This window comes from Hibiscus syriacus, unplaced genomic scaffold, assembly GCF_006381635.1.
Source record: "Hibiscus syriacus cultivar Baekdansim isolate YM2019G1 unplaced genomic scaffold, ASM638163v2 tig00112801_pilon, whole genome shotgun sequence".
Lineage (NCBI taxonomy): Eukaryota > Viridiplantae > Streptophyta > Magnoliopsida > Malvales > Malvaceae > Hibiscus > Hibiscus syriacus.
The window spans coordinates 359403-385951 of record NW_024063404.1 but is presented as its reverse complement, the minus strand read 5'-3'; the positions used below and the strand labels follow the sequence as shown (position 1 = coordinate 385951).

Sequence of the window (26549 nt, the reverse complement as noted above, 5' to 3'; positions counted from 1 at the left end):
TTCTGGATAAGGTCAAAGTCCTTGTTTTTAAATCATGTTACTTCGTCAAGATTCATAACTTTGAATCGTTTAATCCATTGCTTAACATCTTTTAAAGTAACATAAATTTGATTAAAAATGTTCTTACAAAAACTTGAAAAAAATGGAAGAAAAACAAAGTCAAACAGAATGCCTCAATGATGAAACGATATTCCTCACTTGGATGCCCCAAGTTGTTGAAGTCGATCCAGTTCTGGTTACGCATCTTTTGTACGACCCTCTTAATGCGTAACAGTTCTCAATTGTGTGCCCTGGGACTCCGCCGTGATATTCACATACGCATTCTCGTCATACACTTGGGGTATGGGGGCTTCATGGGTTCTACTGGATATGGTGACACCACATGGGTGTCAAGAAGTTGCTGGTAAAGCTCTTTGTAGGTCATGGGAATAGGGTCGAAATGTTCCCTTTCCCTCCTGGAATCTTGTTTAGAAGTACCTAACGGTACAGTGCAGTTGATTTTGGGCTGGAGATTGTAACACCTTTGCTGAAGTGTTTGATGTTGTTAACTCATCCATCCTCTCCCTCATAGGAGGTTTCCTACTGGTCTCACCTTAATTTTGCCTTGCTTTATGGCTAATCAATCATTTCTCGCCATAACCAAGTCTGAAAAGCTTCCTGATGTGATCGTCACCAGATGCCCGAAGTATGGAGCCTTCAGAGTTTGCACGAAAAGTTTCCGGGTTTCCTTTTCATCTAACGGTGGATGAACTTGCACAGCCAAATCCCTCCATTTTTGTGCGTATGCCTGATGAAACTCTCGTATGCTTCTTTTCCATGCTTTGTAGCATAACTCGATCTGGCCTTATGACATTGATATGCTTGTATTTTCCAGAAATGACTTGGCAGGTCCTTCCAGGTCTTGATATTGATCGGCTTAGCTGGTTGTACCACGAATGGCTGATCCGACAGACTATCCTGAAAGCAGTGGATCAGGAGTTGGTCTTTTCCTCCATATCCTGTCATCTTTCGGCAGAACATGGTGATGTGAGCGGATGGACAACTGTTTCCGTCAAACTTCTCGAACTCCGGGGACTTAAATTTCGGGGGAAGAACCAAGTCCGGGACTAGACTAAGTTCTGCTTCATCGATTTCATGGTAGTCACGGTCTCCTTTGATATATCATTTGGTCCTCCAATTATTTGATTTTTTCTCCATCTTCCTCGCTTTTCCTCTTCGTCCAAATCCGGTACATGGTAATAACCTGGATTGTTCTTAGGGTTAAATACAGAGGACGAGGGCTTTGCTTTTGCAGCAGATGAGTCCCCTCGAAGTTCTGGTAGGATTTCAGGTGAGATAACCACTTGCGGGGTAGGTTGTATAGTTACCCCTTCCGGTGAACTGCCCCGGGGCGCATGGTCTGTTGTAGGCCAACTAACTTGGCAACGATCTGATCAACCAAGGACTCTTGGTTCTTTGTGATTGTTTCCAGAGTATTTCGACTGTTCTGGTTATTGTCTTCTAGCTCCTTCTGTAGTTTTAACTATTCTCCTCGATTTGTGTAATTCTGGCTTCCATCTTCTTCTTCTTCAAACGAGTGTTATGCGGATGGGGTGTGTCCAATACTTGAGGCGGTGTATCCAGTATTTGTTCCCCTTGATGAGACATATTTATATTAGTTAATGTGAATGCAAAGAAAATAACAAAATGCAAAGAAAATAAGAAATGCAAAATGTCTAAATATATGATGCATGAAATGTCCGAGGCATTGATCCAAAAAATGTGCCTGTTATTCTGAATAACCCTTATTGGTGACAAAAGTGTTACGTCTGAAGAGACAAAAAACTCTTTTTGATGGTACAAATCCTGTACAGCTTCTGACAAGTTGATTCGTCTTTTTCACTAGTTGAATATCCTGTTGAACCATTCTGGCTCCTTTGGCTAAAATGTGCAAATAATGAGATGCTTGCCCCAAAAAAAAAGATCTCGAAGGACTGCATCTTCGACTTTCACTTTCTACCGAGCTTGTTTCTAACGAAAGTGTCATTGGAGCCTTCCATCGAGAGAAATTATCCGAAGCTTGCCTCTTAAATTCGTCAGTAATGGCATCCAGCTCAGCTAGTGTTTTACCATCTTGTTCTTGTAGTTTTCGAAAGGATCGACCGGGTCAGTGACCTTTTCCTCGTATTGCCCCTGTAACTTTGCCTTTGAGTATTCTTTGACCACGGTTGGACTTCTGAGTTTTTTTGTTTTTTATCTCTTTGTATTATAACCATTCGTCCATTAATGCAGATTATTCATGTTTAACAAACACATTTGTGGTGGATCAACACATCGTTTAAATGATGCAAACGATGAACACAAAATAAAATAGAACAAAAAATAAAAGGGTTAGTGAGGTAAATCAAAACAATGAAAAATCACCCACATGATATCTACCCCTCATGCTTTAGCTTTAATTCCTACCCGGACATGATTTCTATTCGCATGCTAATTTAAACAAATCCTAACCGCATATTTGTCTAGTTCGCATGCTTTGAACATAAAATAAAGCAGGAAACAAAGCATCCTAGGGTTTGGAATGAGGGTTTTGGGGTGGGCTTACTTCCTGTACTCTCCCGGTTTAGGTTCTAAAAAACGGTACTCGAGTTCTCCTTGCCGGTGCCCCTTGGGCTTGCCAGACCCTTAGTCCTAAACCCATCACAGGCTTGTATGGACTAAGTTAAACTCGAGAGGACACATTCCCTTATGCCCGTACGGTGAATAAATTCACACGAAGACATAAGGTATATGAATCCCGAAGGTTACTTGCTAGGCCCATACGGTGAAAAATTCACACGAAGACGTCGCTTTCGCCCCCACTTAAAAGGGTTCGGAGCTCGGGTATAGAGCCTGAGATGAAAACTTTGAAGAATCTGAAATCATTCAAAATGTTAGTACAACTATTTATTTAAAAAAATAATCAAAGGTAAATAACTGGAATCGAATAAATAAATTTAAATTTAAATTTACCATTTTCGCATAAAAAGACAGCCGAAAATTAATTTCGGCCTGACTCACTTACATGTCCCCAGTGGAGTCGCCAAGCTGTCGCAACCGTCTTTCCGTTGGGCCCCGGAATTGGGCTTCGACTTGGAAAATGTGGATTGGGAGTCGCCACCGATCATTTATTTTTTTTAAAAAAAAAAAATGGGTTGATCGGATACCTTATTTCTTACCTGATCTGCGTCTTACCAGAAATATGTCGGATTCGGGAGTCGGTTACGGTCAAGGAAGGATTAGCACCCTTGAACCGCCCTTGCGGTACCAATTAATTCGTCGGTTGTCTTTAATTGCGAAAATTGGAATTTAAATTAAAATTTAAATTATTCGATCCGAATCACTTACCCTTTGATCGATTGAAATTACGACTGAAACAAAATATGTTAGATAAGAAAAAAAATTAAACAAGAAAACAAAATGTTAATATGATAATAAAAGATAAATAAAAGATAATAGAGATGAAAGAAAAATATTTAAAACAAAAAAAATTAGGACCAAATTGAAACAAATTGAGTTTAATGGATTAGAAAATGAGCTGCAAAAGAGCAAATAAAAAGTTAGGGGACCAATTCACAAAATATAAAAAAATATAAACATGGACGAAATTGATTAAATTGGGAATATGGAGGCAAATTTACAGATGGTGACCAAAATGAACTACGACTCAAAGTATCAGGGACCGCGAAAGGAATTTAAGAATCTTGTATTTGCGGAATAATCCTTGGTATATAAATAAGCTAAAACACATTATTTCATTTCATTTCCACATTTACTCTCAAATTCTTTCTCCCTCAGCCGAGAGAAAGCTCTCAACTCTCCCAGAAGACGGCCAAAATCCGGCCACTACTCCGGTGGCCACCCACCGCGTCGAACGCCAAGCCGGCAGCCGAAAAAAAAAACCAAACCTCTCCAAATAACCTCCTCTACCTCCTGAACACTAATCCGAAGACAAAATCCCCCAGAACGGCCCCCAAAAACGTAGATCTACGTTTTTAGTTTCGGTTATTACCTCACCGGTGATGACTTTTCGGCTCCCGATGTGTTTGGCTTCGAATGGTTTGTGGTTCACTGTTGTTTTTTGTTGTTTGTGATGTTGGCTTGATGGTTTTTGGTTATTTGATATGAGTTTGTGTTTTTTAGTGTTTGGTTATGATGATTCTGTTTTTGTGTGGGTTTTCTGTGTTTACTCTTGGCTCTCGGTTCTGTGGCTTGGCTTTTGTTGGCCGATTGTTGTTCTCGGCCGATCCGTTCTGGGTTTTTCTGTCCTCCGTAACCGTGGCTTTGCAAAGCATTTATAAGCCTTCATCGGCCGTTGTGATCCCGAGAATAACGGGACGTGGTGGACTGTTCCGAGATCTTTGTGCATGTATGACCGGTCATCCCGGGATGGGTCAGTCCCGGGATGCCGGCCGGCCGTTTCGGCATGTGTGACCGTCCATTGCTCTATGTGGCGCTGACTATGCAATTCCCCTAAGCAAGAAACCCTAATATGCTATTGGGCTAGTTCAAACCCGGTTCTTTGATTGCTTGGGCCCTATCCTGGACCTGAAACAAATAATAAATAAATAAATGAAAAAAAATAATAAATAAATAAATAAATAGATAAACTAATAAATTAATTAAAAACATTTTTAAAACTATACAATATATGTTTTTTAAAAAAATAATTTTCAAAACTATATAATATATTTTTAAAAACTAATTTTCAAAACTATATAATATACTTTTTTTAAAAACTAATTTTCAAAACTATATAATATATATTTAGAAACTAATTTTCAAAATTATATATACGTTTTTCAAAATGTTTTTAAAAGCTATATATTATATATATTTAAAAAAAGTTTTCAAAACAATATAATATGCATTTTCAAAAATGTTTTCAAAAATTATATATTATATATTTTCAAAATATTTAAAAAAACCATATATTATATAATTTTCAAAATGATTTCACACTATATAAAAAAATGGACGAAAATTGGTGTCTACAAGATGATATTAACTATTAAAATCACACGAGAAATAAGCCATATTTGCAGTGCTTGGGAACCCATCAAAGAGATAAAATCGAAAAGAACAAGTAGTTAGCTAAAAAACATATAACATTGCTCAAATAGATTAAGAAGCCAAGGTTCAACACAAAATGCAGAACTAAACCATGAAAATATAGCGATGAACTTAAATCCATTAACAAAAAAAGTACCCATCTTTCCTCTCTTCCTCTTCAAACGCCTCATACGCTTCTTCTTCCACTGAAATTAAAAAAACAATAAACAAAAGAGAGAGAAAACCATTAGACATCTCGATAAAAATCGTGGATTATATCAATAACACGTGGAGCTTTTTTACCTTATCTCTAGATTAAAAGCATTTTTTCTCAAGGGACGACAGCGAAACTCATGGATTTCTTCTCTTTTTTCAATTCAAGCAGAATCAATGGTTGAGGAATTTTGAGAGGTGAAGGCGGCGAAGAATGCAAGTATTAGAAGGAGGATAATATGGTGAAGAGATTGGAATGGGCAGAGAAGATGAAGGTTGAAGAAAATGGTGAGTTTTGAGTTAAAAATAAGTATGGAGATGAGAAAGTGGAGGGAAGAGAATGTAGGTCAAAACGGTACTAAGTCAGCAGATAATGATCCAATTGTGTTTTCCATCACGCCTCCTAAATGTTGTTAACGTTGAGTGAATATTTTATAACAAATGACAACAATAAAACCCTATTCCCATATGCAATGGGATAAGAGGGAGGTATGTTAGTAAGTTGTCCCCAAAGCTAGGTTGAGAGCAGCTTCCGTGGAAGACCTCCGACAATTCAGAAAATTAAAAATACAGATTAAATACAACGCATGTATAAATAAATAAAAAATAAATACATAATTGAACAGTCTTCATATGCAGTCATTCATATGCGCGTCTGTAATGGGAAGTAATCCCTGCAAATAAACCCTGCCTAAAAATCTCTGCATATAGACAGAAAACATAAGTCTTGGATTAATTTAAAAAGAAGAAACATGAAGAGAAAGATACATGCATGTCAGGTCTAGCAAGCTACGAGAAGGAATAAAGTCAAAATGGATTAAAACCTAAACTAAGGCAACACTACTCATCTACCCTAGTTCGAAGCCTTCCTAAATTCCAATGATAGAAAACATATAAAAAGTAGAGGCCATGGAAATTATAACAAAAGCAATTAAAAAGAAGACATAAATGCTACACCCTATGGCTGTTGACCCACACTACTCGGCTACTTTGGTCTTAAGTCTCCATACTTTCCTATCAGAGGTCATGTCCTCGGTAAGGGATAAATCCTTCAAATCAGATCTCAAGCAGTCTACCCACTTCCTCATTGGTCGTCCTCTCCTTATGGCACCGTCGACTGAAATCGACTCTACCCTCCTGACCGCATCCGACGGTTGTCGCCTAAGGACATGCCCAAACCACTGTAGTCTTCCCTCCCTCAATTTTTCGGATACAGGCAATACCCCCAAGGACATCCTAATAGCAGAGTTTGGTGTCATATCCCACAGAGTCCTACCACATGCCCATCGAAGCATTCTCATTTCTGCGGCCTCCATCCTCCTTAAGTGATCCTTCTTGATTGCCTAACATTCTGATCCATACATCAGCGCTGGTCTTATTGTCATTCTATAAAATTTTCCCTTGAGTTTTAGAGGCACCTTCTTGTCACACAAAATCCCAGTAGCAGCCCTCCACTTTAGCCATCTCGCCTTTATACAGTGTGTAACGTCATCATCTACACCCACATCTTTATGTATCATAGACCTTAGGTACTTGAAACAATCCTTTGAGGGGAGAACGTGTCCTTCGATGCATACTTCTACATCTTCATCGTTTTGGTTCCCACTGAAATTTGAACATAAATACTCTGTCTTTTCAATATTGATCCTTAAACATTTTTCTTCCAAAGCAGTCTTCCAGGTAGCAAGTCTACTATTCAGCTCATTTTTTGTTTCAGCAACTAGGACAATGTCGTCAGTGAAAAGCATACACCATGGAACACCGTCTGATATCGCACAATAGATGTCATCCATAATCAAGGCGAATATGTAAGGGCTAAGAGCCAACCCCTAGTGGAGTCCAATTTCCACCGGGAATGCCTCGGTGTCGCCAACTGTAGTCCTGACGTATGTAGTAGATCTAAAGTACATATCACGAATCACCCAGATATAAGCAGTTGGGATCCGTCTCGTTTCCAAGGTCTTCTAGATCGTATCGCGGGGTACACTATCATATGTCTTCTCAAGGTTAATGAACGCCATGTGAATCTCTATTTTTTCCCTATATTTCTCCATAAGCCGTCGAAGTAGATGAATCGCCTCCGTAGTAGACGTGTCTGGCATAAAGCCAATTTGGTTTTCCGAAACCCTAGTAACCTGTCTCAACCTAGCCTCTATCACTATTTCCCATAGTTTCATGGTATGACTGAGTAGTTTAATACATCTATAGTTACCACAATGTTGGGGATCTCCTTTATTCTTTATAGATTGGTATCATTGTGGACTCTCTCCACTCCTCTGGCATCTTGGCAGTCTCTAAAATAATATTAAAGATGTTAGTCAACCACTTAACTTCCTCTTATCCTAGGGTCAACCACACAGTGATAGGAATTTGATCTGGACCGACAGCTTTGTCCCTCCCCATCTTTCTAAGGGTCATTTTGACTTCCTCAATCACAATCCTACTTGTAGTGCAGTCATTGGTCGTAGTATGATGGTCGGATAACCCCTCTACATTACTATCTCTGTAGGGAGAGGCACCGTTATTAAATAAGCCAAAGAAGTAACTACCCAAACCCTCTTAATATCATGATCTTTCACTAAAATAACACCATTGTTGTCCTTGATAAACCTAATGCTACCTAGATCCTTTTTCCTATTCTCCCTGGATTTTGCAAGCCTGAAGATGTCGTTTTGTCCTTCCTTGGTGTATAATCTCTTGTACATTTCCTCATATGCCTTATCCTTTGCTTTAGCCACTGTTTTATTGGCTTTCCGCTTTGCCTCCTTGTATCTTTGTTTAGCTCTCGATCTTTCTTCGTCGTCATTGCATTGTAGCAACTCCTTGAAGCAAGTTTGTTTTGTCTTCACACCTTAGTTTGGACTTCGTCGTTCCACCACCACGATTCTTTATGTTCCTTCGCCTTCCCTGTTGTCAATTCCTTCGCCTTCCCTGTTGTCAACCCAAGAGTGTTTTTGCCCACCTCTCTGATGGAATTTGTCATATTTTTCCATAACATATCTGCATTATCTGAGTTTGTAGTTCCAAAACATGTATGAGACAAAACCTTACTCCTAAAGTCATCAGCTGTCGCTCCATGTAAGTTCTTCCAAATGATCCTAGGTTTACTTAGTGTAGCCCTCCTATGAGTGCTCCGCCCATGGCGTACGCAGAACACCAAAACCAACAATCTGTGTTGTGATGCACATGCCTCTTCAAAAAACACCTTACAGTCAATGCAAGCCCATTGATCCCGACTTCGAACCAGGATGTAGTCGATTTAGGTACAATGTCCCCCGCTATGACATAGTTTACCCTAAACTTTAATGCGTACCACTTTGCAGATACGAATTAGAATAATTGGATTAAAAATGAAATAATTTAAAAGGGCTGAACACACGGCCTAATCTACTAAGAAGAAGAAGGTCATTTGGATAGGCCTACTGGAGCCCATAAAGACCAACGGACGAGAGGGCTGCTACTAAGAAAATGGAAGCAGGCAAGAAGGGACTAGGGATGAACGAGGGAGTAAATGTGGAAGAAGGGAATTCCAGGGAGCTTAAAGCAACTCCGAAATGAATTCAACTCTCAGCTCAACACCATGATATGGAGAAATTCCAACATTTATCGTGCAACTTAATGACTGCACCCTCCCTAATAGTAAAGCGTTATAATAACAGTGTAAACCAGAAGTGTAAGTTCACAGCATCAAAAGTCAAAACTAAATGAAATTCTTACCTAAAACAATCCCCTGAATTTCATTACACAACAAAGGAGTTTTAACAACCAATCCTGAATCAAAACCAATAGATGCAAGATGGAAAACAAAACCGGAAATTCAAACAATCTAGCTGTATAAATACAGTGTAAAAGCAAATGCTAAATCTTATAGAGCACGCTTACAATCTGATTCAGTCTCTGTCCGACTCCAAACTCCTGCATCGGTGATATCTCATCTCCAAAGAAAATTGGCGTTCTAACCAAAGCTGGCGACGGAAATTGGAGATAAATATCTCCGCCATTTGGTCAACATCATCTGCACGACAACTTGAACTTCTGTGAACCAACCCTCTTTCACTGGGTTCAACTTCATCCTCCTCAATGCAGCCAGTCAAACCAATGTGATCGTTAAAGCTCAAGCTCAGCCGCCGCCGGGGGGAAGCGCTTTTCAGGAAACAAGCTAAGCGCCATCTGCTTAGCTTTAAACAAAGAAGGGATTTTATCCGCTTCACTGCTTTCTTAAGGCGGCCAATAACAGACCAGTGCTCCACGCCCATCTTGTTGCTTAAGCTTTTCAATTCAAGTGAGAGCGTTGGTTATTCTTAATGCAGAAATGTTTGAAATGGAATGGAGCTGGGCTTACGATTTATATATATATATATATATATAGATCAGAAGAGGAAGCTGAGACTTCTGAGGCAAGATTCCTTGACTTTATGTTTAGTGTGTTAAGACGCTTTCGATTGTCTAAATAGTGCTTGCTTGGTCACCAAGTTTTGCCTTTAAGCTTAGTGACTTTGCAAAAGCGGGGAACTTAAATTTTGGTTTGCCATCGTAAGTAGTCAAACTAAACGCCCCTCTCAACCAACAGCCTGGCACCGTTGATTTTCTATGTTTTAGTTTAGTTTACTGATCTGCCTAGGGCCGTAAATGACACGAGACAGATCGCGAGCTACTCGAGATCGACTCGGTCACGGCTCGATAAATACTCGGATCGAATGGACTCGACTCGAACTCGACTCTAATTCTTAACGAGCCGAAACGAGCTACTTGATACTCGACTCGAAAAGCTCGTGAGCAGCTCGAAAAGCTCGTGAGCAGCTCAAAAATATAATATATTAAGAATTTATTTTTTAAAAAATAAATTATTAATAATATTAATATTTGTGTTGATTTTTTTTAAAAAAATATAATAAGGCTTTCATATATTTAAGATTTAGGTTCGATTTTGAGTTTGATGATTCAATCTTGTTAAGTTTAAGAATTTTTTTTTTCATTTCGAGCATTTTCGAGCTGCTCACGAGCTTCAGTTCAGGATTTCGAGTTCGAGTCGAGCTTAAAAATTTTAAGCTTGTGAGTTTTCGAGTCGAGTCGAGCTTCATTTCAGAGTTTTCGAGTCGAGTCGACCTCAGCAATACTCGAGCTCGACTCGGCTCGTTTACACCCTTAGGTCTGACTTAGGGGTGATTATTGAGCGAGTCAATCGCGAGTTGGGCAACGTTCAACTCATGTTTGTTAAAAAAATTTGTTTCTCGACTCGACTCGTTGCTCGTTAAGCTCACTAAAAAAATTACCTTATTTTTTTAACTAAAAATAAAATTTACTAATACTATAGCCGGATATTAGGGTTGGGTTTGCTTTTTTGTACTAAAATAATTTTATTAATTAATTAATCTTTTTTATTAAAAAATAATATATTAGTTAACTTATTATTTTTTATTATTTATAAATTAATTAATAATTATTATTTAGATTTATTTTTTGAATGAAATAATTTTGAAGTAATTACTAAAAATATATTTTAGAAAATTAACGAATTGCTCGTGAACTTATTATCGAGTCGAGTTAGACTTTACTCGGCTCAACTCGTTAAGGTCTCGAGTTGAGTTCAAGTTGGGTCAACTCGAATCAAACATTTACCGAATCAAATTCGAACTACTCAAAAACTGTTAAACTCATTAAGTACCCCTAGACGACCACACGCTCATGCAAGCGGGTTTGATGCACCACTTTAGACGACCACCCTGAGAATGAATAGCGTGGATTTTGCTTTTATCTCTTTTGTATTCACCATGTGCCTTTGTGTTGCAACAAATGAATGCAATCCATCTAAAACAAATCATTACTTCTGAAATTATTATTTATTAAAGTATCTGCTATTTTTTTATTCAATATTTGCTTATTCTATATTTTTCGTTTATTAAAATAATAGATGTAAACAATCATGAAACCGAGCCCAGAATTTTTACTCGAATTCATTTTTCGATATAATATTATCATCTAAACTCGAGCTTAGATGAGCAATTGGACGCTTTAACAGTATCTAATACAGGTATCCGACCGCCATGACATATAAAGCTGCGAATATTCATCTTCATTCTATGTTTTGATCGGCTTAAATTGTGCCACACTTTTAAGGATCTATTACAACAGAGAGCGGCGCCCAACCCAATTCTACAATACTGAAGAAATATCTTGTTTACCTTGACTGTGAAGTTGGGTGACATGCTCGTGTCTATCGTAATACTAATTCCGAAAGTAGAACATATAAAACATAGCTACAAAATTATTCATCCACAACAAAAATCCTTTGCAGAATAGCATAAATGTGATCGGCACCCAACATGGCAAACAGTTCTAAACTCAAGAATTTGCAACCCATTGTTTATGGAGATCGCCATCTGAACTATCGTCCCCGGCATCAGCAGTTTCATCGTGACTGTGTTGGCTGGTTCTTCCATCCTCGATTTCTTCCTGTTTCCCAGACCATCCATGCATCTGTCTTCTAGCATCCCTTCAAGCTGCTCTCTCAGCTAGCTTCAGGTCTTTGAATCCTTGCTCAAACTTTGTTTCATCCTCTGGTAAAAAGAAAACTACCTCCCTTTGTCCGAGCTATTCATACATCTTCTCAATTTTAGCTCTCCAAGACAGGGCCATTTCTGTATCCATTTTGTGGTAGGGAGTTTTCAGCAGGTACTCATCAATTCCACCTGCCTTGTCAATGCAACGGAGGGCATGAGTGGTTACTTTGTGATCTAAGATATAACTAAACAGATGCCTCTCCTGTACATTAGGCTTCAAACTCCTCGATCTGTCACAACCATTACATGATGTTAAAATTTCCCAATCATACAAACCAAGTAATTCCAACAAAGCAAGAAACAAACTTATTTACCCCGCTGCAGATGAACAATATCAGACCAGGAGTGACAAGAAAGTTTAAGAAGCTAACCAAAGTTCAAACTTAGGTCGACTGAACAAACTACCAAGGATTTTTGCCATACAAGTCATTCTCTTCTCAATAATTGTCAATATTGTTTTAGAAATAACTTGGAATCCAAAATCTTTAAGAAACTTCAGGTCCTTCGGAAGTATTTAAATTCACACATGCAAATAAACAGGCAAAATTTTCGAGATAATGTTCTCGAATTTTTTATTTAACGATATAACGTACTCCCAAGATTAATTGCTCAAATAGGGCGAATTGCACAGTGTTAGCCGTAGGTCGCCATGCCTTCCGGGCGACCTACGACGTGGCAGCTTCCCAGCATAGGTCGCCATGCACTCCGGGCGACCTTGTAGGTCGCCATGCACTCCTGGCGACCTTGTAGGTCGTCATGCACTCCTCCTGCTCCTCGCGTGATTCCTCTTGCCCTCGGATGCCCTCGCATAGCTCGCTCGAATGGCCTCGGTCGGATGGCTTCGGATGCCCAACGTGTTGGAACGTGCATGACACATGCAATCTCTCTCATAGCTCGCCGGGAAGACATGGCGACCTAGTAGGTCGCCCGGATGGCATGGCGACCTACGACCAACACTGTAGATTTCACCCTATTTGAGCAATTAATCTGAGGTGTGCATTATCTCGTGAATTAATTTATTCGAGAACGTTATCTCGAGAGTTTAGCCCAAATAAACATGAAAAAACAGATCAATATTTTTTTCGGCATACTCTGCACCAATTCAACCACAGATCTCAGTGTTCAAAATTGCACAAAAGCAGAACAACCAGCTTCACCTCCAAGAACTATAATGAATTACATGCTTACAAGAATACATCACATCTCGAAATAAAATATCATGAGCTCGACAATGACGAAAATACAGTCGCAGGTGGCAGAAAATCCCTGAACTGGATTCATTGGATGCTACTCTCAGTTCAATATCCCCACAATTTACACGTATTCGGGGTTTCTTAAACGATATTGGCCAACTTCTAGCTTAATTTGCAGTAAATCACTGAACTATGTTCTTAATACCCTCAATGTTTCATATAGTAAACAATAAAATTCTTGGAATGATCCTAGTAGTAGACATTTACAGCTTTTCAGTAACAGCAGCTAAAGGCGCAATCTTCTATTATCATACCATTCCACAGATCGCGTCAAAGCGCAGTAAATCACTGAACTATGTTCTTAATACCCTCAATGTTTCATATAGTAAACAATAAATTCTTGGAATGATCCTAGTAGTAGACATTTACAGCTTTTCAGTAACAGCAGCTAAAGGCGCAATCTTCTATTATCATACCATTCCACAGATCGCGTCAAAGCGATAAATAAAGCATAAAAAGGAACGATAAAATCAACATTCTCACTAAAGCTCAATAGCAAGAGCAATAAGAAAAAGAGATTAAAGTAGAAAAGATAGGGAGAATACTTGTTTCCACCGTCTTCGCTGATACGATTGCCGAACTGGATATGTCGGCCGGCGTAAAGGCCACGTTTGGCACGATTCATGAAGACCTTGCGTCCGGAATGCATTTTTTTAAGTTATTCCTTCACACCAGGCGCCAGGTTGTTCTCTCCCACCTTCTTTACCATCTTCATCATCTCCTTCCCTCTGAACGCCATCTTTACCTTTGCCCTTTTCCTTTTCCCTGCTCCAGCTTGTTGTTTTACTAGAAGTTTTAGTTAGGATTAGGCTTGGGGGGTGTTTGGTAAAGTTATATATATAATGAATTCTCTTTCTTCTCTCGTTTGGACCAAACCGATAATTTTATTCTTGATAATGTTTTATTACCTACAGTTGATTTTTTAAGGTATATTATCAGAATGTCATTATTTTTTTATTGTTGGATTACCGGTGTTTTGGATTAAAATGTCCTTAAATATTTTTTTAAAAATACCCTTCTTCTGTCATTGAATAATAAAAATTCGAATGTTAAATTACAAATTTATCATTAAACTATTTTATATTTACAAAAAAAAATCTATAATTAAAATTTTATATAAAGTGGGGTTAAAATAAAATTTTACCTTTTTGTTAAACCTTTTTATATTTTTAATTTTGTAAAAAAATTATATAAAGTTTATGAATTTAAATTTTTTAAAGAAAATATATAAATATCACATAGTAATATTATAGTAGAATTCAACTGGTTAAAAAAACAAATATATAATAAGGACAATTTGGTCAAATATACATTTCAAAATCTTTTATTCTTTTAACCAAACACGGTAATCTTACATTCCTGCTAATTGCTAAACCAACTAAACACAAAATACAATATTCTCATCATATTCCTAGTAATCTTTTATTCCCACTACTTATCTTATATTCCATAAACCAAACACATCCATAACGCTTTTTATTATGTTAGTTTTGAGCTTAAAACCTAGAAGAAGAAAAATGTAGAAACAACAACAAATTATCGCCATTATCCAATTCAAAATTTACTTAGTTTTTAAAAGACTTAATATACTTTCTAGTGATTAAACTAAACCTAAAAACTGAATTGATACTTAAAGATTTTTATTTTTTTGCTAATAATATGCGTATAATATTTTCAACGTTATATTTTTAGGTATTTGGACCATGCTTAAATTAAACCTAAAAAATCTAATTAAAGCCTAAATAATTGTTTGCTAACAATATGTGTTTAACGTTTCCAACGTTATATTTTTAGGTGTTTGAACTATAACAATCGTTAAATTTAATTGTTATCTGATACATGTTATGTATATAAAATTTTAAAATTTATTTAAAAAAACTTAATATTATAATTAAAAAACCCTCAAAATTTACATATTTCCTCAAATCACCGTCGGTCCCTCACCATTGACACAATCAGAATTGTCTCGTCATCGTGATCAAAACACTATCCTCCATCCACTGTGAAAATAGCCACGAAGGGTTGTTAAATTTATAGGTTTTTTTGTTAATGTTTTTTGACGATTTCAACGGCTACAACCATTTGTACGTTACACGACCCTCACCATTGAGTTCCTTATCATGCTTCGAACAAATCCCGCCGACAGTGATCCTTCATCGTCAGCAATGGAAAATGGGAGGGAGAAGGATGATGGGGGTAGGGGTGGTTTTTTAAAATAATATTTCATTATTAGAAAATAAAAAAATAAAAAATATAAAGTTGTCAACCTATTGTTTTATTGTTAACTAATCATAATTGGATATACAAGTTAAACACTAAAAAAAATGTATTAAACCTTTCTAAAAAGTGGTCAAAACCTATTTTCAACCTAAATAGCTTTTTTCTAATATATTATTTGTTAATCGCCCTCTTTTCTTTAACTTAAATTTTTCTCTCAATATTATTGTTTGTCTTCTTTTCTTCATTTGTTTTTTGTTTAGGCGTCAACGACATAAATTTTAATATTAGTTATCGACCGCCTGTAAGTATTATTTTTCTTGTTCTTTTTCATATTATGTCTTTATTTTTCTTGATTTTTTTTCACTTTTAAATAAGAAAATCTCTCCTTGTGACACGTTTTTCTCTCTTGTGACTCGTTTTTCTCTGCTCTCACGTTTCTTATGGTTTTCAGTAAGTTTTTCTCATACTTCTGCGAACGTGTTGGTGTTCCCACAAAGATCCTCACAGTATTTTTTTTATGATTGGCTTGTTGGTGGGGCACATATTGTCAGATCTCCTCTTTTGTAAATGGTTGTTTGTCGATATAATCAGAATTATATAGCGAAACAATCTGCTAAATTGTTTGGTTCGCTCACCACTCCTTTATCACATCGTAAAGCGTCTCGTTCGACAAAGATAAAAAATTTGATGAAGGTTACTGGATTGTTTTGATAGTTGAAAGGTTTTATTCTCTTTATATCTTTGAGTTTAATATTTTTATTTATGTAAAGTTTTTTGTGACCACTGTCTCTAATTTTTTCTTTAGAGACGTTATAATTTTGATTCCTCTATTTTTTATTAATGAAATTCAGATGTCATTGTTAAAAAAAACTTTTTTCCTAATATAAACTAAATGTAAATGCTCGCTTATTGTTGCTAATATATTACTATATTAATTTATAATTTATAATAATTTGAAATATTTACTTATAATTAACATAAGTTAAATGTTTTTAATCAGTAATAATAGACAATTAATATATTAAAATTGCAATAAAGTTTAAAAATACAAGTAAATGAATTACATAAATTAAAAAAATAAAAGACTCGTAAATGACCTATGAAAAGTGACACATGAACAAAACAATCACCTAAAAGGAGCCTGGCGCGAAATAAAAGACGGGATGAAAAATTATAGATAGTTTTGTTCTACGGCAATTTAATATTAGGTTAAAGAAATATATTATCAGAAATATTAATAATTTTAAATTTGTTTAATAAAGTACTATTTAAAATATTATTTTTTTACTAGAAATATTAATTTCGTTACTTAAAATGAATATTTTTATATTAATATTTTTTGTAGAAAAAAATAACATTTTATGTAGCACCGATATTAATGTTACTGATAAAAAATAACATTTTAAATAGTATTCTATCGAAAATATTAAAAATATATTAATATTTCCAGTAGCGTTTTTCTTTAACGTAAGCTGCTGGAGGTCTCCTACGGAAGCTGCTCTCAACCTGACGTTGGGGGCAACATACTATCCTACCTCTCCTTAACCTCATTACATATGGGAATAGGGTTAACTAACTAATCCCCAAAAAATGTTGGATTGTGATTGGCAAGGTGAGAGATTGTTTGTCATTTCAAAACACAATTACTATCTGATGAAGGTACCTCAAGCTCAATCCACTTTAATTTGAGTTAAAACATCTTACAAGTTAGAAATTAACCCAATGCCCATCTCGGGTTAGTCCAAAACTTCTAACTCAGGATTCGGGACGTTACAATGTATGTCATTATTTCTTGTAGTTTTACAACATGTGAATTTGTCTGATAATAGAGTAGGTATCCCTGAATTAACCGGTAAGAACTTTAAGATTTAGAAGGAGAGTATTCTTCTTCAATTGGGGTGTTTGGATATTGACTGTCATAAGGAAATCTGAGCCACATATCACTAAAACCAGCACTCAAGTTGATCTTGTTCTATATGAAAATGGGAGTGATCTAATCCGCTCGGCATTATGTTCATTAAGAGTAAGGTTCCTGCTGATGTTCGTGGCTCAATTGAGCATTATGAGAATGTACAAGGACTATTAATGGCTATTGAAAAACAGTTCAAAACTTCTCAAAAATCTTTGGCTAACACCCTGATTATGAGATTCACGTCTATGAGGCTCACTGTTGTGAAAGGCTTATGTGATCACATCAATAAGATGCGAGATTTAGTAGCTCAACATAGAGCATTGGAGGTTGAAATGTCTGATTCCTTCCTTGTGCATTTTATATTGAACACTCTTTCACCTCAGTATGAGCCATTTAAGCTTTCCTATTTTACTATTACCATCTTGTCCTTACAACCTCCGTTTCTTTTAGTTAGTTAGCTTAGCCTAATATTGATGCCTTAATTCCTATCTGCATTGATGTTTCAATTTTATTATTTATTACTAATTCTTCTGTTTGTGATTCAGGTTGCTGTTAACATTGTAATTTAAAACGAGAAGGAATTCCTTGACCATATTATCAAGTCAACTAACATAAAGTGCCTAACTGCACCGTAAGTTTGCCTTGTCAAGAAAATGTATACATTTAAAATTAACCAAACAGTTTTTGGTTTCTGCAAATCATACGGCAGGTTGCACATTGTTAATAATACAACCTGCCAGATGATTTATAAAGTGGTCACTTTATTTTTTAAAAAGATATTTGAATCTAATCAGGCTCAGTATGTAGATGATAACTGTATCTTGGTTTGAATGCATCTGTTTAGTGTTGAAGTTGCTGTTGTAACATGGTAGTAAATTTCTAGATTGAATTCCTTGCAGACTATATTGAATCCTTTTCTTTTTTTTTTCTGGTTGGTTTTGTTTCAGATCTGCACTAGGCGGGGAATGTGGATTCCTGGCTGCAACTTGTATGCAAAGAGTGTGTTTGGGGAGGATGCCTCGGTGAATGTGAGTGTTGAGAGCAAACAGATGGGAAGCTGAGTGGGTACATAAGGATAAGGAGCAAGACCCAGGGGTTGCTCTTAGTCTTGGGGATAAGATCACTCTTAAACAAAAGGGAGGCAATTGATGCAACGATTTTCCACGTAATTTATTTCATTGATACCGGTAGCCGTTCTTGTTTATGCTTTGCTAATTGCTTCCGCTTCAATCTCTAATTGAGTTTTGAAAATGCAAAATTTAGTACTTTTTGTTTTGTTATGTTTGAAAATGCAGGATTTAAGCTCCTCGCATTTGAAACATGGCTGCCTTCAATCTTCATTATTGTTGTAGCGGGAGTTGACATTGTCGTATTTGGAGTTTTCATATTTCGCAAGTTAAAAGGATCATTGAATAATAGCTGAAGTAGTGCTTATGGGCAATGTTAAAACAGGAATTTGCGCTTATTCTATGAAGAGTATTCGATTCGAGATTTATTCAAGTTCCATTGCTCCATAATAAAAGTTATACTTTCTCCCCTTTTTTGTTAGTTTCTTCGCTTTCTGCTTGCTTTGTTGTTGTTTTTCTGCAAAGCTTATGCTTTGTTTATTTCTGCTGTTGTGTTTTCGCCAATTTACTCCCACTCATCCTAAAGGGGTAAAACCGAACATCTTAGGCTTGAATCAAACATGCTTGTTGCTGTTGAAGGCAGATACTGTTTGGTATGTAGTTTGTGGATTATTTGGTGTGTCGTACTCCGAAGACTTGTTTGCACTATAAATCTGGAAAATCGGTCTCCCATTTCTTCTTAGGCTTTTCCACTATTCGGGTTTCTCCCTTCGCCTCAAGTGGTTAATGTACTTCCCCAGAAAACAAAACTGTAATCCCAGCAATTAGCTCATCATTTTTGTCGCGGCAGTTAGATGACCTCGCAAGTGAGAAGCCCGGATTGTAACAAAAATAAATGGAAGTGTAGATAGAGTAAAAGATGAACAATCAACAGTATAGAGAGCTACAGTGAGGACGGCTACACCTTCGTTTTTCCTGCTCCTCTTTGGGTTCGACTCCCCTCACTCTTGTAACGAGTTCACACCAACCCCCTCTTTATACGCTACAATCTATGTTTTATATATAAAAAATAATAATCAATATGAATTCCAATTCATATGAAAATAATCAAATTCAAAATCATTAAACTATAATAATTTTACTTAATATCCTTGATTCGTTGGTTTTAATACTAACACACATCCCATCCACGTTTCAGAACACTTTAAGCATTATTCATCGCACAAAAATATCTACTTTTTTTCTATAATAAAAATAAAAATAGCTCGGAAAATAATATTCGAAATAATACTATTTCCAAATAAATAAATAAAACATTGGACTAACCAATTAGGTCTCCTCTCCCTTATTGGACGACACTAAAAACATCAAAGCAATCCCCTTTCACTATCCCCCACCATCACCACATAACGCATACCATACATACATGCATACACACATGAAGTCCACCATCATCCATTTCTACATACCCACAAAAATTAAAATAAAATCGGTCGAAATGATTTTTTTAGGCAAAAATGCACCCAAGACCCTCCAACTTTAAAAAATAATAATATGACTTATCGTTTTTTTTTTCGTTTAATGTGATCCTCCAACTCGTAAAAAGAACTTAATGTGACTATTTGACCAATAGTTTTTGTTTTGACCAAGATTCCGTTAATTCATGTTGCTATTAAAAGAGTAAATCACACCTTTCATCACTCAATTATTTTCTTCTATTCAATTTTGGTCACAAAATTCTAAAAATTTTCAATACGAGAATATTTATCGCTATTTTTTTAGATGGTTACATTATTAAACTTAGAATTAAAAATAATTAAATTGATATAATTTATAAATATTAAAAAAAATTATTAAATCATATTTTAAATTATAACTAACTTGATTAAATATATAAATATGAAAATAAATATGTTATTGTATAAATTTTAAAATTATTATATCAGCCTCATTATCTACAATTAAAATAAGTTTAAATTGATATAATTTATAAATATTAAAAAAATTCTTATATCTTATTTTAAATTAGGACTAACGTGATCTAATTATCTTTTTATTTAGTGATAAGAATAAATCAATCACACATAATTTAATGACCAATCACATAATCTCATAAATTGAAGTTTTAATATTATATTGGGGATGACATGATAATTTTAATATTTATACAATAACACATTTAGTTTTTATATTTATATATTTAATCCAATTAGTCCTAATTTAAAATATGATTTAATAAATTTATTAAATTTAAAAAAATAAATTTATTTTTAAATATTTATAAATTATATCAATTTAATATTATTTTAATTCTAAATAGTTTAAATGTAATCATTTAATAAAATACAATAAATATCCTCATATTAATTTTTTTTAAATATGATTAAAATAAAAGAGAAAAAATAATTAAGTAATGAAAAATATAATTTACTCATTTAATAACAGCAAGAATGAACAAAATATATGAAAAACGTTAAATAAACAGTTACATTAAAAAAATCGAGTTAGAAGGCCACATTAAACAAAAAAAAACGATAAGATTGTTTTTTAAAAGTAGGAGGGCTTTGGATGCCTTCTTCCCTTTTATTTATAAAATAAAGTTTTTAAAGTTTTTTTTTTTTACATATACACTTGTACTAAGTAGGGGGGAAATATTGAGCTACTCTAAATCCTAAAGCATATCGATAGTAAAAACGAAGAAAAAGCGTTATTGATGTTCTTCTTCTTGTGCTTGTACGTGCAGATCTGTGAGAGAAAAACAACTTTGGGACTTGAAACTAGTTCTGAGATTGCTTTGCTGCAGCTTTGGTTTTACTGATGTTATTTGTTTAATCTCTGTATCTTCATCGTCGTCTTCAACCAAAGCAAGAAGGGGCATGGAATTTGGGTTTTGCCATGAATAGAATGATGATTTCCTGGACCTTGACCATTTATTTGCTAGCAACAATCTCCTCCTTTTGTTGAAGGGGCTCTCCACTTTCGGCACCTCTTTCACTGAACTTATATCTGAAAGATTTCCAAATGACTTTGATTTTCCCGCATAGTGATTCGACAATCCTCTCCTACAAGACAAACAAACAAACAAAGGTGTTTGGGATTTTTGATAATCAAAAGGGAAAGGAAGGATAGTCCTTCGGTAGTTCAATTTCTATGATGGGAAAAAACAACTAGACAAATAGACTCAGGAGATACTAACTTGATGGGAAGAGAGTCCTCTATGGAAGAGAGAAGCCAAACCCGCAGATGAAACGCCGCCGTCTTCTTCTTCTTCTTCTTCATCGCTGTCTCGGGAGATCCGATGGAGGAGCAAGTCGGAGGATAGATCCGGAATCCTGGGATCCGATCCGCCACCACCCCATCCTTGATAAACAGGCAAGCAGACGAAGAGATATTGTCCTGAGGCCGGTCCCGAGTACGCCGTCGAAGCAACGACCTCGATGCCGAAGGTAGGTCCCCACCAGGACTTCCATGGTGGAATCTAGAGGTTGAAGAGAAAAAACAGGAGGGGAAGAGTGCGTAGGTTAAGAATTTATACAACTAGGCACTTGCAAGCAACAAATGGATAACAAGGGAAGGTGGACGGTGAACCAATGACAAAATATCCTATCCGTCTCCATTTCTTTACTTGTTTAAATTACACAATTTCAGATGGAAGAGGGAATATTGGGAAAAAGTTATAATTAAACTATTTTATGGTAATAATAATTTAATAAATAACTTCTTTTAATAAAACGTACCACGTTTGTGACGTTTTTCAAAAGGCGTACTTAACAAGTCTCTTTAAAATAACCTTAAATGTACTTTTATTTTAATTAATAATTTATACTTAAATTACTTTATTTTTCTTATTTTGTATTTAATCTTTATTTGTCTAAAATGGCATAAAACTTAAATTTATTTTCAAACTATCGTGTCTTTAGTTAAAAAATAATTGTCAATCAAATGAAACTTGTTATGTGATAATATATATATAAATAATCTCGTGTTGTTTGATTATTGAATTATATCATTATTGATTAACATTGACGATTGATTAATAAAATTTAAAATTTAAATATTATTTTCAATATGGCGTTATTATCAAATGAATCGATAATTAAAAGATTATAACTGAATTAAAATGATGATAACTATCCTATTTTTAAATTTTTAAATTTACTATAAATACATTATCACGATCCTATCCTTGTTTGTGAAAAAATTTCCAATAACAATGCACCAAGCAAATTTATGCATAGAATATTATTATTTTAAATAAACTTATACAAATATCTTAGATTTGTTTTTAAATTTTTAATACTTCTTCATGAACTAACAATATCTAGCATAAAAGATAAGTTTGATGCATTGATTCCGTAAGATTTTTCAGATAATATAATTATTAATTGAATGACAAGGGGTCTGCTTACGTTAATTTGCAACACATTCACATCTTCCATGATTGTTAATATTTTAATATTATTAATATAATTGTATTAATTATGTTAAATCATTTTCATACGTTTATTATATCACTAAAAATATTATCTTTATTTTTTTATACATGAATATTATCCTTAATAATATATATTAATACTTAATTTTGTTTACATATAACAAACACATTATATCTATTTTTAATAAAACTAACTATTTTCTATTAAAGAAAACAAATGCAAGAATGAATAGAAGGGGTGCTGGGATGCAGTTGCACCCTTAAAATTTTTAAATTTCTTTATATTTTATATTTTTTGTATTTTTTATTGGTTATCTAATTTAGTATCTCTTAAAATTTTTCAACATTACACCCCTAAAAATTTTAATATAACCTTTTAAGTTTGCACATTTTTACATAAATTTATGCGTCTATCCCTGAACGCATATAAACATTTTTAAATTACAAAAGCATTGAATATGATTTTATGTGAAATAAAATATAATAATTAAAATATTAATTTGAAGCGCTTAAGAATGTACGTAATATGAATACCATTGGAATTTTTGCTTAATATGTTGATATATTCAATTGATGTTAATGTGAGTAAAAATTCATTAATGCTTTTAAATTTATTATTGTGAACGATAAGGAAATTACTCTCATGATGCGTTTGGTTCACGGAATGTAAGATTATCAGTGGGAATAAAATATTGACAGGGAATAAGATTATTGGGAATATTATATTTTGTGTTTGGTTGGTTTAGCATGAATGTAAGATTAATGTGTTTGGTTAAAGGAATAAAAGATTATTAGAATGTATATTTGACCAAATTGTCCTTATTATATATTTGTATAATATTACAAATTGTAAAATATTTATATATTTTCTTTAAAAAATTAAATTCATAATATTATATAATTTTTTTTACAAAATAAAAAATATAAAAAAGGTTTAATGAAAGGGTAAAATTTTTTTAACCCTTGAACTTCATATAAAATTTTAATTATAGATTTTTTTTGTAAATCTAAAATAATTTAAGGATAAATTTGTAATTTAACATTCGTAGAATTTTTATTATTCAATGACAGAAGAATGATATTTTTGAAAAAAATTACAAATTTAAGGGTATTTTAGTCCAAAACGCCGGTAATGTTACAATACATAAGGGAAGGGAAGTAATGACATTTCCGGTAATATACCCCAAAAAATCTACTATTGATAATAAAACATTACCGGGAATGAGATTCCCGACCAACCAAACATGGGAATGTGAGATTCCCATCCCATGGGAATCCCACAATCCTTGAACCAAACACCCCCTCAGTTGAATATATATCGGATGGGACATAAATAGTCGGCAATGATAAATATCCCAAACAAAATATTTTATATAACAAATTATTTAATAAAAGATTATTAATTTTTTATTTGATCATAAATAATTATTTTTATTTTTATTTATTTAAAAATATGAAAAGATAAATAGGATATTCATAGTGGGTTAGGATGGTATATAGGGGAGAGACACATTAACAAAATTGGTTCCGTTTTATATTCATTTTCATTAACAAACTTTGTGGATATATATGCAGACTTAAATATTGTGGTTGGTACAAACCCCATTCACATGTCTAAACTTATCACAAATTGAAAACAAATAACTTATCACCTTAGCTGTATTCTTTATTTTATTTTGAAATTAAAAGAATTTCTTAGCTGTAAAATTATAAATAAAAACAAAGGTTACATTACCTTACAATTCTACAATAGTATTATTCTTTTGATCTTTACAATAATTTTAAGTTAAATATCATGGCATATGATCAACTAGAGTTAACCATTGACCAATGAAGATTTATTACGTGAGATTCAAGGCAGTGAAAATTAAAATTATTCACCCTGAAATCTACAAAGGTTTGAAAAATATTAAAGAAAATCAATTTGGAAAGAGTGGCAGGAGATCAAGGCGTTTTTAATGAAATATTACCCTCAAACTTATTAATTATTTGTCAGACATTCTCTCATAATATTACTGATCTAGTACCCTTTCTTAATATTACAATATGCGCCTTCGCGAGGTTCTGTCTGAACTGGCGTCACGTAAGGGAAGGCGCGGAATCACTGAACCTCTGACATATATGGAAGTCGCAGATTATGAAACACGCATTCCATGAGAAATATTGAAATGACACAACATGAGAAAGCGCGTCTCAAGAGGCATGTCTTCCAAGGTCTACATAATCTCTCAAAGCATTAAGAAAATATATGCTTTAAAAAAATTAAAAAAATAAAATTATAGGGACTAATATTGTAATTTAATACATATTAGTTTAATGAGTTGAAGAGTTTAATGGAATTAACTTATATAGACATATTATAGTATGAGAAAATCGCCTCAGTGACCAAAAATGTCTTATAATATACGATTTTAACCAACTTTTTTTGGATTTGCCAAAATGACCAACAAAATCGCAACGCGAAATAAAAATCGCAACGCGATCCCCAGAATCGCAAATCAGTTTCCAAAATCGCAACGCGATTCTTGAAAATCGCAATGCGATAGTACAAATTCGCATTGCGATTTTCCAGAATCGCAACGCGAATATGAAAATCGCAACGCGAACACATAAATCGCAACGCGTATCCGTAAATCACAACGTGTATCCGTAAATCGCAACGCGTATCCGTAAATCGCAACGCGTATCCGTAAATCGCAACGCGTATCCGTAAATCACAACGATAATCCGTAAATCGCAACGAGAATCTGTAAATCGCAACGATAATCCGTAAATCGCAACGAGAATCTGTAAATCACAACACTGAAATTTTGGGTATATAACTACGCAACAGCAGCAAATCATAAACTAAATCCCTAAATCGCAACTCATCCATCTCCATCTATCACTCTCTCCGGCGACATCCGTTCCTATATTCAACATCCTTCCCAATCCGGTAACAGGTTTTAGTTTCGCAGCTCGTCTGTTTAGTAAATTAATTTACAACCATGAAATCATCTAATGTTGATCATGTTTGGATAGATTTGTGTTTTGGAGGGTCATGGGATAATGTTCATGGTGTTTTACAATATATGCCTTTACCCATGAATCTTCAACTAAAATTGTCTTTACAAAAGTTAACTTATGAAACTCTAATGCTACGTGTTTCAAAAAATTGAATTTAGAGCCCCTAAGTGGATTTAGGCTATCTTATCAGAGAAATGGTAAAGTTTATTTGTTAACCGACAATGAAGATGTTGAACGATTCATTGCTTACATTAGTGTTTCACAAGATGATGTTACATTGTATGTTGTTGAACCTAGAAGTAGTATTGTTGGGTCAGTAGCGGGTAGTAATCAACTAAGTTTTTCTCAAAACCCACAACCTTTCTCTAATCCAAATCCCAATCAACTTTCAGCACCAAATTCCGGTTTCGTATGACCAGTTAGACGATGATGAGCCAACAGAAAAAATTGTGAGTACTAGTCAGTATTCGAAATTTGGTCTTGGTCAATATCCGGACTTTGATATTGGTCAATACACGGATTTTGATGATGTTTCAGAAGAGAAACAGACCCTGCGTGTAATGATTTTGATATTGGTCAATACCCGAATTTTGATGATGAAACAGCTGTTGCCGAAGAAGGTATTGTTGATGATAATGAGGAGGAAGTTACGACTCTGAATGAACATGTTGAACATCCATTCTGTAATTCATATAATCCTGAAGAAGAAAAAGAAGAAGAAAAGTCCCCGAAGAAAAGAAAATGCCACGGGCGTATAACTGGAATATGCCAGAATTACTTCAGATACCGGAAGAAGAGTTGGTAAATAAAGCA

General features: G+C 34.6%; 2 protein-coding genes and 1 pseudogene across 2 annotated transcripts; all 3 read right to left on the bottom strand.

Moving 5' to 3' along the window:
- Window positions 1–9173: 9173 nt before the first annotated feature.
- On the bottom strand, window positions 9174–9539 carry LOC120183705. Its single transcript, XM_039188356.1, has one exon. It carries the CDS (start codon window positions 9537–9539, stop codon window positions 9174–9176), a length of 366 nt encoding a protein of 121 aa, XP_039044287.1.
- A 2086-nt stretch (window positions 9540–11625) lies between these two features.
- On the bottom strand, window positions 11626–13835 carry LOC120183704 (50S ribosomal protein L28-like). Its single transcript, XM_039188355.1, has 4 exons — window positions 13769–13835; window positions 12158–12161; window positions 11885–12073; window positions 11626–11776 (listed from the first exon to the last, which is right to left on the bottom strand). The coding sequence occupies exons 1-4, from the start codon at window positions 13833–13835 to the stop codon at window positions 11626–11628; spliced, it is 411 nt and encodes a 136-aa protein (XP_039044286.1).
- Window positions 13836–20903: 7068 nt separating this feature from the next.
- Window positions 20904–22734, bottom strand: LOC120183703 (annotated as a pseudogene).
- Window positions 22735–26549: the final 3815 nt, after the last annotated feature.